At 50.6% G+C, this 16,131-nt stretch overlaps 1 protein-coding gene across 2 annotated transcripts in view; it reads right to left on the bottom strand.

Moving 5' to 3' along the window:
- The window catches only part of NMUR1 (neuromedin U receptor 1), a 48,367-nt gene extending 32,906 nt beyond the window's left edge, over positions 1 to 15,461 (bottom strand). Inside the window, exon 1 of one of the 2 annotated variants that reach the window (XM_061637547.1) lies at positions 14,896 to 15,461. In XM_061637547.1, coding sequence (XP_061493531.1) covers positions 14,896 to 14,934 — 39 coding nt within the window. In that variant the 5' untranslated portion in view covers positions 14,935 to 15,461. The remainder of the gene's footprint in view (positions 1 to 14,895) is intronic. The other variant, XM_061637545.1, reaches the window with a different exon arrangement.
- Between the last annotated feature and the right edge of the window lie 670 nt (positions 15,462 to 16,131).

Raw genomic sequence — 16,131 nt, 5'->3', positions numbered from 1 at the left:
CTCCCAGCAGGCCGCACTGACAGACACCACCGGGGGCAAGAGGGAGAGAAACCACCACCACCGCGAGCTCCAAGCAGGCCACAGTAGCAAGCGTCACCAATCAAAACTGCTTTGCGCTCCAGGCGGGCCACAGTAGCAGGCACCGCTGACCAGAAGCGTAAGGCGTTGGGAGGAAAAAACAACAGCCCGCAACCCCAAACATGCACTCTCACAACTCAGATTGAATCAAAATGGCGCCTGACACCCTTCTTGGACACTGTATGAGTGGAACGCTGAACAGTAGGGCGCCGAAAAGCGGGGCCCTACTGTACCAGTTCAGACTGCAAACGGGGGGAGGGGAACTTGTTAATAGCCTCCAGCTTCATTAAAATAAAACACACACAAAAAACTTCACTGCAAGTAGAAAACTAACATTCACATTAGAGGTCCTGCTCTCTGCCCTCACATTTTGCAGGATCAGACAGACGGGTGCAAAGAGACGGGGCTTTCTTGGCAGTGGCACCAAGACCGTGGAAAGCCCTCCCTGTGGAGATCCAGCAGCTTCCTGCCTTTCCTACGGTTTTTTCTTTGAGACATGGTTTTCCTTATTTCAACAAGCTTTTCACATCTGACTCATTTGTTGTTTTTAAAGAACACTGTGGTCTGTTGCTCTCAAATTGTAATTTTAAACGGATCTCTTTCGGGATCTTATTTTAGCATTTTGCGTTGTTTTTAAATTTTACTTGCTTTTCCAGAAAAGCACAACAGCAGCAGCCTGTCGAGGATATGCTCATTATAGAGCATGGGACGGGGGGGGGGGGCTTTTTCAAGGCAAGGCCCACCAAAGTCACAGGCCAGTGATGGGCGGAGCCAGAGGCAAAGGTCGGCGGAGTGATGGATTTAAACTTTACCTCTGTACACTACGCTGGTTTCTACACACACCCTTGCACATCCCCCTCTAACCTCCATCCGGGAAAGCAAGAGGTATGATCAGAGTTTGAGGATATATTGCAGTTGAAGGCAAAAACACACAAGGAAGGTGCAAAGCAGGGCTGATGAGGGGGTGTGGCCTGGGGGGTGTTCTGAAGGACAGACAAAGCGGCCTGCAGGGCCACATTTGGCCCCCAAGCCTGAGGTGCCCCCTTTCCCCATGCCGTGAAGGAACCTGGGGTGACCCTCTCAGGTTGCATGCTGCTTTGCTGGCACAAAAAAGCCCACCTCTTAAATTACTTGTGCAGTCAGTCCCGGCTTGTTGCTAATACTGGTGCAGGCAGAATATAGCTGTGTAGGGTCAGCGCCAGAGGGTGGCAAGCTCAGGTATTTGCTGGGACCCTAAGACTTGAAAAGGGGCCACTTTAGGGATATAGGAAGCTGCCTTCTACTGAGTCAGACCATTGGTCACAGCTCCATATGGCTACGCTGACTAGCAGGGGCTCTCCAGGGTTTTGGGCAAGAATCTCTCACAGCTCTACTTAGAGAAGCCGGAGAATGAACCTGGAGCCCCGGAGAGACACGGCGTGTGCTCTGCTACTGAGCCACAGCTCTTTGCACAAGGCACACAGGAAGAATTCCCAGTTTCCTTGGCCCACCCCTTCTATATCAAGGGAACCAACTGAGTGTCTTGGAGAGCACTGCCCCCCAAAATGAATTCTGCAGCCTACAATGGCAGGCTATTTGGCTTATTTACAGATTCTCCACTGCTTTTTCTTCTTTAAACATCACTGTTTAAAACAACCCGTTTAAAGCAACTGACAGCCTCATCCATCAAAAGTCCAGCAAGTGCGTACCTGTTTCCCTGTCTACGGCCATACAGCTTGCCTTTCTCTGATTGACGCTTTAGTATTATTATTAATTGTGCTCATGTACCTAGCTCTTCCAACATGCTAAGCAATTTGCCGCCTTTTCATCTGTCTACAAAAATAACTCATCTTCTCCATTACCCAGTCACAAAGCTGACAGATTTTCTCTTGGTAGAGAATTGCCTTGGTTTGTCTGTCTACCAGCATTCATCAATGTACAGTCATATATTGGGCGCCTAAACTGCAGTCTCTCCACCTGCCCTTCTAGTCATGCCTGTGCTGGCTGTGCAGAATCCTGGCTGCAGGGTGGCTGGTGGCTCCAGGTTTTAGTCCGAACTTTCAAAGCGCTCTCCTAGGTGCACCTTGGACAGCTCCTTAAAAGTTCCGGCTAAAACCTGGAGTGGATTCCACTGCCCCACTGACATGGAGCCGGCAGCTGCCAGTGCTGTTTTTAGAATGTTTTGATCTGTTTTTACATTTTTTTTTAAAAAAAAAAATATTTTGTTGATTCTGTTTGCCACCCTGGGCTCCTACCGGAGGAAGGGTGGGATATAAATTCTGTAAGCAATTAAATAACAGGGGGGGAGATACCGTTTTTAAGGGGCAAGGAAGAAAGTTCTAGAGATATCCCTTCTCCTAGTGCACCTGTCTGTTTGTTTTCTCTGGAAATTTGAGGGAAGGGGGAGTCCAGCACGCAATTGCCTTTTCAGCCTGAAGGCTGCACTTAAACTCAGCCAATCCTCCGAGGGCTATATATTCAAGCTAAAGAGCTGGTTTTAACCTATAAAGCCTTAGGCAACTCAGGATCATTATACCCCAAGGACTGCCTCTCCTCACACAAACCAACCCGGACCTGCATTCATGATCTGAGGCCTTTATTTATATTTATTTTATTTATTTATTACATTTATATACCGCCCCATAGCCGAAGCTCTCTGGGCGGTTTACAGCAATTAAAAACTTTAAAAACAATTATTATTATTATTATTATTATTATTATTATTATTATTATTACACTTTTAAACCGCCCTATAGCAACAGGCTCTCAGGGTGGTGTACAATATGATAAAACCACATTTAGAACCAGTGAATGTGGATAAAACATGTAAATATAAAAACACATTAAAAACAGATTAAGACAAAATAGAACATTACACTAATTAACTATAACATTAAAATTAAAAAACAAAACTAAAACTAAAACTGAAACTAAACTAAAACTAAAATGCCTGGGCAAAGAGGTAGGTCTTTACCTGGCGCCGAAAAGATATCAAAGAAGGCGCCAGGCGTATCTCGTCAGGGAGGGTATTCCATAATTCGGGGGCCACCACCGAGAAGGCCCTAGATCTCGTTGTTGCTCTCTGGGCCTCTTTGTGAGTTGGGACCCGGAGAAGGGCCTTCGACGTCGAGCGCAGCGAACGGGTAGGTTCATAGTGGGAGAGGCGCTCCATCAGGTATTGCGGTCCGGTGCTGTTAAGGGCTTTATAGGTAAGAACCAACACTTTGAATCTGGCCCGGAAACGTATTGGTAGCCAGTGCAGTTGGGCCAGGACAGGTGTTATATGATCAGATCTTTTAGTCCGAGTCAGGACTCTGGCCGCAGCATTCTACTTCAAAGGTAACCCTACGTAGAGTGCATTACAGTAATCCAGTCTAGAGGTTACCACAGCATGGATAACTGAGGCAAGGTTCTCCCTGTCCAGATAGGGTCGTAGTTGGGCTACCAGCTGAAGCTGGTAGAACGCTTTCTATGCCACCAAGGCTACCTGAGCCTCCAGAGACAGGAGCGGATCTAATAAGATCCCCAAACTACGGACCTGCTCCTTTAGGGGGAGTGAACCCCATCTAGAGTAGGTCGGACATCAACCATCTGGTCAGAGAGCCCCCCCACCAACAGCATCTCAGTCTTGTCAGGATTGAGTCTCAGTTTATTAGCTCTCATCCAGACCATTATCGCGACCAGGCAGCGGTCTAGTACATCAACAGCCTCACCTGAAGAAGATGAAAAGGAGAAATAGAGTTGCGTATCATCAGCATATTGCTGAAAACGCACTCCAAAACTCCTAATGACCTCACCCAGCGGCTTCACATAGATATTAAAGAGCATGAGGGACAGAACTGAGCCCTGCGGGACCCCATATTGGAGTACCCAGGGCCTCGAGTAATGCTCCCCAAGCACCACCTTCTGAAGACGGTTCTCGAGGTAGGAGTACAGCCACTGCCAAGCAGTGCCTCCAACTCCTAAGTCCGCAAGTTGCCTCAGAAGGATACCATGGTTGATGGTATCAAAAGCCGCCGAGAGATCAAGGAGAACCAACAGAGTTATACTCCCTCTGTCCCTCTCCCGACAGAGGTCATCATACAGGGCGACCAAGGCCGTTTCTGTACCAAACCCCGGCCGAAAGCCCGATTGAAATGGATCCAGATAATCAGTTTCATCCAAAAGAACCTGGAGCTGGCGAGCGACCACGCGCTCTAGGACCTTGCCCAGAAAAGGAACATTAGCTACCGGTCTATAGTTGTCAAGATTATCAGGGTCCAAGGAGGGTTTTTTTAGGAGCGGTCTCACCACTGCCTGCTTTAGGCAGAGTGGGACCACTCCCTCTCGTAAAGAGGCATTAATCACCTCCTTGGCCCAGCCGGCTGTTCCATTTCTGCTAGCTTTTATTAGCCACGAGGGGCAAGGATCCAGAGCAGAAGTGGTCGCCCGCACCTGTCCAAGCACTTTGTCCACATCCTCGAGCTGTACCAACTGAAACTCATCCAATAAAACAGGACAAGACTGTGCTCCGGTCACCTCATTGGATTCAACTGCAGCAATATTGGAGTCAAGGTCCCGGCGGATGTTAATAATCTTGTCTTGGAAGTGTCTCGCAAACTCATTACAGCGGGCTATTGATGGTATCATTGCGTCCCGAGGACCAGAGTGTAAAAGTACCCGGACGACTTTATAAAGTTCCGCTGGGCGGTTAGAAGATGACTGAATGGAGGCAGCAAAGTACTGCTTCTTTGCTGCTCTCACTGCCTTCACATAGAGTTTGGTAGAGGCCTTCACAAGTGCAAGATTACAGGCGTCGGGAGTTCGTCTCCATTTGCACTCAAGCCGTCTCCTATCTTGCTTCATCACTCTTAACTCCGAGGTATACCAAGGAGCCAATTGAGTTCTGCAGCGGAGAGGGCGCACCGGGGCGATCGCGTCAACTGCCCGGGTCATTTCTGTATTCCACAGAGTGACCAGGGTTTCGACAGGAGCGTCAGTTTTATCAGCCGGAAAATTCCCCAGAGCCTTTTGAAAACCCTCAGGATCCATCAGTCTCCAGGGACGGCATCTTAATTGGTCCTCCACCCTTGCAGAGGGGAGAACACATTGTGAGCCTGAACCTCAATAGGCGGTGATCTGTCCATGACAAAGGAATAGATGTAAAATTCCTTACTCCCAGATCACCATCCCCTAATCCAGTGGCAAAAATCAAGTCTAGAGTGTGCCCCAACACATGTGTAGGGCCAGTAACAAATTGAGACAGCCCCATGGCTGTCATGGCGGTCATGAAGTCCTGAGCCGCTCCAGACAAAGCAGCCTCGGCATGAATGTTGAGATCCCCCAAAACTAAGAGTTCAGGGGATCGCAACAGTAAATCCGAGACCACCTCTGTCAGCTCAGTTAGGGAAGCTGTTGGGCAGCAGGGTGGACGGTACACCAACAGTATTCCCAGTCTGTCTCGCTGACCCAACACAATATGAAGACACTCCAGACCATTAGCCACATGGACAGGGTACCTAACAAGAGGGATGGAACTTCTATGGATCACAGCGATTCCCCCTCCCCGACCCTCGGATCTACCCAGATGCTGAACCGAGTACCCAGGTGGGCACAGCTGGGTAAGATTAATACCTCCCAGATCGCTCACCCAGGTCTCGGTAATAAATGCCAAATCGGCCACCTCATCTACAATCAAATCATGGATGAGGGAGGTTTTGTTATTTACCGATCTGGCATTAAAAAGCAGCAACTGGAGATCTGAGAGTTGGCTGATAGAACTACCAGCAATCCTATGGGTGTGAGGAGGACCGGAACACGGCACAGCCACCAATTGTCTGGGTCGAGTTCCCCTAAGTTGGCATGTCCCCCTCCCAGCGCCATACCTCCCATTACCCGTCACTACGCTGACTGGGGCCCCCACTGGTCTCCCCTCCCAATATACTATCCTCTCGCCCAGGCACATACTAAATAAAATAAATAACAAAACACAAAATCTATACACACTCACACACTCAGTCATACCAGCACTCATGGGTCCAAACAAAATAGGAGTAACAGCAGCACAAAAAATAAAAGCAATCACAAGCCAATCCACAATTAATAGACTCCTAATACTAAAAAGCTGCCTCAAAACAGCATCGTCCCAACCCTCCCGTACTCCATCGGAAAATAACCCCAACCACAAACAGGCATAGCATCAAGCAGCTCGCAAGTCTCAAATTCTCGCCAACCAGCTTCCTCCGTCGTCGCTAAATATACGAATTTTAAAACACAAAAAACCATTTAAAAACAGAATTTAAATTAAAAAAAAAAAACAATTTAAAAACACATGCTAAAATGCCTGGGAGGAGTCTTGACCTGGTGCTGAAAAGATAACAGTGTTGGTGCCAGGCACACCTTGTCAGGAAGAATCTTCCATAATTTGGGGGCCACCACTGAGAAGGCCCTCTCCCTTGTTGCCGTCCTCTGAGCTTCCCTCGGAGTAGGCACCCGGAGGAGGGCCTTGGATGTTAAGCATACTGTACAGGTGGGTTCATGTTGGGAGATGCGTTCCATCAGATATTGTGGTCCTAAGCCATGTAAGGCTTTATAGGTTAAAACCAGCACCTTGAATCAAGCTTGGAAACATACAGGCAGCCAATGCAAGAGGGCCAGAATCGGTTTTATATGTTTGAACCGTCTGGTCCCTGTTACCAATCTGGCTGCTGCATTTTCCACAAGCTGCAGTTTCCGAACCGTCTTCAAAGGCAGCCCCACGTAGAGCACATTCCAGTAATCTAATTTGGAGGTTACCAGAGCATGGACAACTGAAGCCAGGTTATCCCTGTCCAGATAGGGGCGTAGCTGGGCCACCAACCGAAGTTGGTAGAAGGCACTCCGTGCCACCGAGGCTATCTGAGCCTCAAGTGACAGAGGTGGTTCTAGGAGAACCCCCAAGCTACGAACCTGCTCCTTCAGGGGGAGTGTAACCCCATCCAGGACAGGTTGGACATCCACCATCCGGCCAGAAGAACCACCCACTAGCAGCATCTCAGTCTTGTCTGGACTGAGCCTCAGTTTATTAGCCCTCATCCAATCCATTGTCGCAGCCAGGCACTGGTTCAGCACATTGACAGCCTCACCTGAAGAAGATGAAAAGGAGAAATAGAGCTGCGTGTCACCAGCATACTGATGGCAACGCACTCCAAAGCTCCGGATGACCGCACCCAACGGTTTCATGTAGATGTTGAACAGCACGGAGGACAGAACTGACCCCTGTGGAACCCCATACTTTCTCCATGTGGCCTCTCTGAGGGAGGTGCAGAGGATGGCAGCATGTGAATGGGCCTTTTCAGTGGTGGCCCCCTGCTTGAGAAACGCTCTCCCCAGGAGACATACCTGGTGCCTGCATTATCTATTTTTAGGCAGCAGGCAAAAGCGTTACTTGTTACCCAGGCTTTCAGCCCTCTATTTGAAGGGTATTACGTAGATTTGTGGCTTCTTTTTCTTCAGCGTGCAGCGGGGTGCGTTGTGCCAGACTTGCCTTTTTATATATATTACGGCTGAGTTTTAAGGTTTCCATTCGGTTGTGGTTTTTATATTTGGTTTTAATGTTTGTATCTTCTGCAAGTTCCTTTGGGCCAGTTTCATGAAAAAAAGACTAACAAATGCAATTCAATCAATAATACATGTGGGCATGTACACACACCACACAAACATATGCATGCAGCACACACATGCACTAGGCCGGCAAGCACCCAGCACCCTCTCCTCCTTCCCATTCTCTTTCTCTCTCACACACACATACAGACAGATACACACTCGCACACAGAAAGAGGATTCCCAGTCTTCCCAGGACTAGGGTGGCTGGATATACTGGGCTGCATTCAGCATAGTGCTAAGCAGATCATTCCATCAGCGCAAGGCTTTATCCTTGCACGATGGAGCAATCTCCCCTTTCCTCCCCCCGCTGTGTAGCCCCTAAACCTGTTCTGGGGTTTCCCTCAACCCCCAGTGGAGATCTGGGGATAGCACAGGTTGCAAGGGGGGATTCCATTGTGCTAGAGCAACTTTTTTTGTTGAATACTGCCCACATTATTCTGGGCTTGGTGTGGGTGCTCATGCTGCGTTCCACTCTGAAAGAGCAGGCCTAGTGCTTTCTTTCCCATCTTAACACTGTAACGCTAAGATCAGAGATAAGATTCCTCCCTCTGTCTGCTCTGTAGATGTCACTGTCTACAGAGCAGACAGACCACTTTATCTCCTCATCCATCTAGCCTACCTTTGATCACATCTGTACCATACATTTACACACCTTTGAAGCCTATGTCTTCCCCCCAAAATCCTGGAAACTGTAGTTTGTTAAGGGTGCTGGGAATTTGTAGCTCTATGAAGGGCAACTACAGTTCCCAAGATTCTTTGGGGAAACCATGTGCTTTCAATTAATTTAAATGTACAGTCGGACCCCCGCCGTAAAGCGGAAAACGCTGTAAAGAGGAAACCCATTGACTTTAATGGGCTGCGTCACACGAAAATGACGCCAAAACGGCGCAAATGAGAAAAAAATAGCTTTTAAATTAAAAACGAAAGTCGCCGCATCAGCGGAACACCTTAAAGCAGAACGCCATAAAGCGGGGCCCTACTGTATGGTATCGATGCGACGGGAGAGTGGGGGGATGGGTGCTGTGGATTGAACGTGGACTATCCCTGCAGGCATGGCTCTGCAATCTTTGCCACATGTGTCTGCCTTAAAGCTGCAATCCCTACCGTAGGAACGGCAGGGGAAGGGTTAAGGTCTCACTGCCTTATAGGTTCTCCCCTCAGGGTTGCCAACCCACCAAGCCCCCTTCTAAAAAAAAAACTTAGCTGATTGTTTTGGTTTTTAAAAAAACAAACAAATGCCTGGACCAGTTGCCAAAACGTGCTCACAACAGCTAAAATCTTGGGAGAAGCTGCCAGAGCAAAAGTATCGTTATTACTTAGCGACTTCACTTGAACGGTAAAAGTATTTGAACAACGTTTAGAGATAAGATACGGTGCCTCACAGACATGAAGGAGCCAGGTTGCCCAGCTCAGCTGGAGGACACCATTGTGCATGCGGCCGCCTGAAAGACTACAGAGCACCATGGGGGCGCATCATCCCCCCAAACGGGCCCTATTGACTTAAAGCAGGCAAGTGCAAGGCTGGTGATGCTTTAATTTGGATCCCTGCGTTGAGCAGGGGGTTGGATTCGATGGCTTTATAGGCCCCTTCCAACTCTATGAGAGAGCCAGTGTGGTGTAGCGGTTAAGGTGTTGGACTACAACCTGGGAGAGCAGGGTTCAAATCCCCACATAGCCATGAAGCTCACTGGGTGTCCTTGGGCCAGTCACTGCCTCTTAGCCTCATGATAGGGTCACCATAAGTCGGAATCGACTTGAAGGTAGTACACATACATCCAACTCTATGATTCTATGACTCCATGTCAGTGGGACAGTGGAATCTGCTCCAAGTTTTAATCCGAACTTTCAAGGAGCTGTCCAAGGTGAGTTCAGATTAAAACCCGAAGCGGATTCCACTGCCCCGCTGACATGGAAACACCAGCTGCCACTGGTGGTAGGGGCTGGCAGAGCAAAATGGAGATCAGTCCATTCCTATGTACAGCTCTGCACCAACAAGCATGCGCTCAGCCCAGAGAATCACACAACCAAAGAAGCTGAGAGAGGTTTTCCTCTTGGCTCTTACACCATCAAACCACAGATGACTCTGGTTCCTCCTGGTCCATCACGCACTCTGCCCCCTGAACCAGTATACCGAGTCAGGCCACTGGTCCATCTAGGGCAGGGGTTCTTAACCTTTTTTGTGCCATGGACCCCTTTGGCAATCTGGTGAAGCCTATGGACCCCTTCTCAGAATGTTTTTAAATGCATAAAATAAAATACATAGGATTACAAAGGAAACCAATTATATTGAAATACCAAATTTCAGTTAGAGGTTAGTGAAAATAAAGATGTAATTTCCCCCCCATCCAAGTTCACGGACCCCAGGTTAAGAACCCCTGATCTAGGGCAATATTGTCTGCACCAGTAGTTCCCAAACGCCCTCGGCATGGCCCGCTTGAACGTTTCTGAGTCTGGGCAAACCCCTTAATGATTTTTTTGGCCAGGTAGCAATTGTACCGTGCCGTGCTAGATGCTGTATGATTATTTACTGAATTGTTACAGGCATTCTGCAGACCACCTGAATGAAACTCACACGGCACAGGTTGGGAACCCCTGGCCTACACTAACCGGCAGCAGCACGCCAGGTTTTCAGACAGTGTCTTTCCTACCCTTGCCTGGAGATGCCAGACACTGAACTTGGTCCCGAGACCTTTTCCACACAGAGCCGGTGCTCTGCTACTGAGCTACCACTCTCCCCCCTGCTGTGCCCTGGCCTTACCCAGATACAAAGACCTTTTCAAATCAGAATTGGGCCACCCTGATCTCCTTTCGCCGTTTGGCAGGACAGGGGCTGCCGCTGAGCTAGCCAGCCCTTCGGCTCCAAATAGAAAGCAATTGCTTTCCTCTGCCTTCCTCCAACTCCGCCAAGCCATCTTTCTCTCTCTCTCTCCATTACTCCTTGCGAGCGCGTTTAGAGGCAGAAATTGCTCTTAAGCTGCTCTGATCCCATGGTCTGACACAAAGATACTAAATAAATACTTTGAAAAGTCACAGAGATTCCAGCAGTGAACGGAGAGTCTGCCAAGATTGTTTTGTTTTAAAAAAAAGAATTAAGGGTGGGAAAGTCAGACATTACTGTTGGGTTAGTAATGGGGCTGGGGGAGGCAGAAATAGCTAGGCAAGGGTTCCTTAAATTAAAGGGCTCCAGAAACATCTCCACGTTTCAGTAGCAAAGAACGGGAAGCACTCAGATTCTAAAACCACAACAATATCTCCGACAGACCTTTGTTGCCTATAGGCACAGGATCACCACACTCCAACATGCTTTTTATATAATGACTGTATGAAGCTAGCCAGTCACTGTCCGATACAGGATTCTGGACTATGCAGACCGTCCCTTCTTGCCTGCTGAGCTAGCAAAGGAGATCCACATGTACAGAAGCAGGCTTCCACTTGCTGGAGAGAGAAATGCTGGCGAACAACCAGATGATGCTCCACTGCCATCTACGCACACTGCATGGCTTTCAACGGGCTGTGCGTTTGGAACGCATCCCAAAGAGCGAGTCCCTCTCCACGTTTTCAGCAAAAACCCGTCAGTGGTAAACACATTTTTACAGCATGACAAGGGTTGGATCGAGGAATATGTTTGTCCCTGTCCTCTCCTGCTTTATTAAAGCTGACATACGCAAACATGTTTGGTTAACCAACCTCAAGTGGTTTGAGTGTGCCATGATTTGCAGCGTTGTTCTGTAAGAGTAAGCTAGTATAACACAGTGGGGAGGAGAGCCTGGCTGGGAGTCCAGAGTCTGTGAGTTCAAATCCCCGCTCATGACTCCTGGGTGTCAAGGGCCAGCTAAAGATCACCCCACAGGGAGTGGCTCAGGGGTTACGTGCCCTGCCACCTGTGCAGCCGTGGGCAAGCGGCAGAGTCCCAAGGAGCCCAGCAGCCCCCCAGCTGGCAGTTGCGGGCAAGGAAGGGGCTGGCTTGTGCAGCTGTGGCAAGCTGAGCAGGCCCTGGCCAGCTGGGGAGGACTAGCCTCAGAGGGAGGCAATGGGAAACCCCCTCTGAATACCACCTACCAGGAAAACCCTATTCATAGGGTAGCATAAGTCGGGATCGATTTGAAGGCAGTCCATTTCCATTTTTTCCATAAGAAGAGAGCTGTAGATCAAAGGTGGCCTGTCTAGTGAAGCACCCTCTTCTCACAGTGGTCAACCCGATGCCCCAATGCAAAATCCACACGCAGGATGGGCGGACAACAGGCTTCTCCCACTCAAGATCCCAAGTGGCCGATATTCAGAAGTGTTCCGGATGCATCCACCACAAATTTATCTAATCCCCTTTCTACACCGTCTAAAGTGGTGGCAGTCACTGCACTTTTCTGCCTCTCACTGTTCCTATCGCTGCTGCTTCCAGGAACCTGTGTATTTTAGGAATTCCCTTGCTGGGTCAGGTCAAATGTCCATGCAGCCCAACACCTTGTTTTCCACAGTGGCCAACCAACCACCTTTGGGAAGCCCCCACCAACAAAGGAGGGCATGAAGGCAAGAGCCCAGCACACTATCTAGTATTCAGAGACATACTTCCTTGGAACGGAAGGTTCCACAGAGCCACTAGGACATGGATAGACCCACTTTCCTCCATGAGTTTGTCTAATACCCTTTTTAAAGCCCTCGGTTTAAAGTTTAAATCTCTCTGAAGTCTCGTCACTTTGTGGAGCGTTTTACTTCAGCTTATGTGGTGTGCACGGTTATTAACTATTATCATTAAACAACGATGGAAACCTACTGGCTGTTTCCTCTCCTGCGGTTACATCACCAGGGTCGCGGCCTCACCAGTGGCACACTTGGGGCAGAGGTCCGGGAACCCACTCTGCAGGATCAACAGAAGGCTCTCAAACACAGCTTGCCACATTTTGGAGTAAGTGAATTCAAAGACCATCTCAAGGGGGGGGGGAGCAGCTCCTGTGATCACCACTGAGCATTATGCACACCTAATCCCATTTTCTAGAAAGAGAGACCAGGAAAGAGGAAGGGACCCCTCAAATCTGAAAATCCTTCCCTTGACCATTCATTTGCAGGAGCTCCCTTTCACTTATTCAGCACTGAGGAAAATGGATTTTAGACATGCTCAGGGGCACTGTCTTCTATTTCCACTTCACAAATTCCCCGGTAAATCCCTCACAGTGGAAGCTGATTCCAGTGGCAGGATCTCAAGCCTTACCTGTGTTCCGTTGCAGCCAGCCAGGAGGTTAGGAGATGTCTGAAGAACACAAGGGGCCTTTCCTCCCAGAGGCAGGGAGTCAGCTTTTCAAGGGAGGGGGGCAAGTCACACTACTTCCCCACAGCTGTGTGGCCAGTGTAGGCAGGCACACTTGGCGCAACTGAAGTCTGATTCTACAAACATCGACTCAAGAATGAATCCTGCTCAGCTTGCACACACACACATGTTCTTCAGTGGATGACGGGTGCACAGGGCCACCCCAAGGCTGCATGCCATGCCATGCTGCAACCTGAGAGGTGCCCCCCCATCTTTGCAATGTTGCAGAGCCTGTATTGGTGGCAAGTCTGGGTGGGGTGCGGGAAGAGACGCATGCTGCTTCAGGGATGCCTCTAAACATGCCCCCCAACACTGCCATATCAACCAAAAGCTTGAACTATCAACATCCATCTCAAGTCAAGCACTGCAAGAGAGGATTCAAGTCACTTTGTCCACACAGCTGAGCCAGAACGGGGGGGGGAGGCAGTGGTGGCTCCATGTCAGCAGGGCAGTGGAATCCGCTCTGGGTTTTAGTCTGAACTTTCAAGGCGCTGCCCAAGGTGCTGAAAGCTTATTGGCCGTTTGGACTAAAACCCGGAGCGGATTCCACTGCTCCACTGGCATGGAGCCACCAGCCACCATTGGAGACGACCAGTGGCTCGTGTGTTGGAGTATGACTGGGGGCCCCAGGGCTCAGATCCCCACACGGTCACAGAGGCTGCTTGAGTGAACTGGGGCCAGTTGCTCTCTCTGAGCCTAACCCACCTCACAGGATTGTTGTGAAGATACAAAGGGAGGCATGAACATCACCTTCAGCTCACTGGAGGGGAGGCACCCATACAAGTACTAAGCCCACCCATGAAGTTCTTGCGCCAGGGGTTATGCATGTCTTCAGGCTCTCTGAAGAGTAAAGGCGAAACTAACCTGCGCTAAGACTGTGATCTTGAGAACGCAACTCTTGTTCAAAAGCCAGACATGCAGAGGCATCTTTGCCGCCGCCACCACCCCCGGTTGCTTTCTTTCAGATTTCTGAGCAGGGGCCTGGCTAAAAGACCCAGTGGCTCAGGACCCAGGAAACCAGCCTGCACATTTGCACCTTCCGATGTACCAGCTGCCAATTTAGGCTGCCTTTCAGAGCGAAAAAGCAACCCTGCAAGCCACAACTGGAAGGGGAGGGGAACGAACCAAGAGCTAGTGGGGTCTCTGCTGTATAGAAACAGAGAACGCTTGGTTCGGCTAGCTCTGTTCTGTCAACACATTGACCGGCAGCAGCTCTCCGGAGAACATTCCCAGCAATATCGGAGACCTTCTGCAGGCAAAGCTGGTGCGCTAACCACTGAGCCACAGCCCTTCCCCTTCAGGCCACCCTCTTACACCCGTTTCTCACTGTTTACACTTCGCAAAGAACAGGCTTCTGTTGGTCACGCATGCCCAGCTGCGGCTCCTAAGAGCAGCAGCACTGACGCCGGCCTTTTTTGCAACCCTTCCGCCGACCTCAGTCTTTCCACTGCAGTTGCCTGTTGTCCCGTCGGTGCTTTATCACTCTAGCGGTCCGTCTACTTGCTCCCTAACCGAAATCTTTCTCTCCAGCGCCTCAGGCCGCCCGTCCATCTCCCGACAGTTCATCTCTTTGCTCCCTGAGACCCCCTATAACCGCTCATCATCCCATCTGCCCACCCGCCTTATCAGACAACCGGCTTTTCCCAATTTAGCCAAGCAGCCGGTGGGGCTTATTCATTTCCGCCTTGGCTGAGCCCCAGAAACCACGTTTCGAAGCCAAACGGCTGAGCGCTAGAAAGACAGAAAATAAAGCGCCCGCAAGCATGTACAGAGCGGACCCTGCCTTTCTCATAGACGCTAAGCAACCTTAGCCAGCCAGCCCCCCCAAAATTAGGATGCAGGAGCTGGGCTTCCAAAGGCGGACGTGGAGCCTCCAGACGTAAGCCCAAACTTGAACCCCCTCCCCACCCACTCACCTTTCTCTTTTCAGCCTGCCTTGGGTCTGTTCCTTCCATACATACACGCCGAAATTTTAGCCCCTCGCTCCCGTTCCTCAGTCCCCTGGCGCCTCTTCTCGCAAACAAGCCGCCCCTTTTGCGGGACGGGGTGCCGGTCTCGACGGCTGCTGGGCGGCTTCACCTCCAACCAGCCTCACTCTCGCAGCGAGAGCCAGAAATCCCCGCGCTCCCCTCGTCTCCGTCGATCACCCAGCCCGGCTTGCGTCCTGCTGCCGCCGCATCTTCGCCCAGCGCCCCAGCCGTCGGAAGAGCCCGGCAGTCGCTGCCTGTTGCGTCTCGCAAGGCCTTTTAAGGCGCCGCCAGAGGGCGTGTCCGCATCACGGGATTAGCACCTTTTCCTTCCGCGGTCTCGGTCAGACGGGGCGGCGAGGCGAACACGGTATCTTTCTCAGCCTTTGGGAAGTGGAAACTCCGCCCTCTGATACGAGGGTTGAGAAGGAGCTGGCAGCAGCTTCTCACTCGGTGACTGGAGGGGCAGCGCTCTGTACGCGCCCCGGGGACACGCTCCTGCTTTCCAAAGGGAATCTTGCTGGCTTGGTCCGCGCACGCAGCGGAAGGTGTGAAGTGGAACGAGGGAAGCTATATATGTGCGAACGTGCCCTTGCATTAAAAAAGCAAGCACTCAAACACGCCTAACAGAACCTAGAAAGTAGCCTAAGTGAGGGCTTCTGTCCTTGATGTGCCCGCCTCCCAGCCCCAGCGGGCGTGCTGGCTTTCGTATAGGGAAGGGCTCCACCTCAGGGGAAGGGCATCTGCTTTGGCCGCAGAAGAACCTGGGTTCAATCCCCAGCAGCGCCTTCAGGGAAAAGGCCTGAAACGCTGGAGGGCCGCTGCCAGCCAGTGTAGACAATATTGAGCTAGAGGGACCGCCGGCCTGACTGGGCTTCCTCTGTTCCTATATAAGAGGGCGCAAGGGGGAGTCCGGAGAGCGCTGACACCCCTCTCTTTTGCGACGCTGCTTTTCCAAGCCGTTCCGCTGCGCGATCCAATCTGCTGTTTGGCATCCTCACGGCTGCGCTTGCTGGTGTGAGCTGCAGCTGCAGGAGAACCGCGGCGCTGGGAGGCGCTACAACGCGCCCCGGTGACGTGATAGTGGGGTGGCCTGCCTGGGGGCCTGAACACACACACACGCGCGAGTTTCTGCAGCGTGCGCAGGTCGCAGATAAGCGCCCGAGAGATGCTTGCTTGAGTTCC

Source organism: Rhineura floridana, chromosome 7 (assembly GCF_030035675.1).
Source record: "Rhineura floridana isolate rRhiFlo1 chromosome 7, rRhiFlo1.hap2, whole genome shotgun sequence".
NCBI lineage: Eukaryota > Metazoa > Chordata > Lepidosauria > Squamata > Rhineuridae > Rhineura > Rhineura floridana.
Note: the sequence above shows the minus strand (reverse complement) of the source record. Positions and strands in the feature narration are given on the sequence as shown.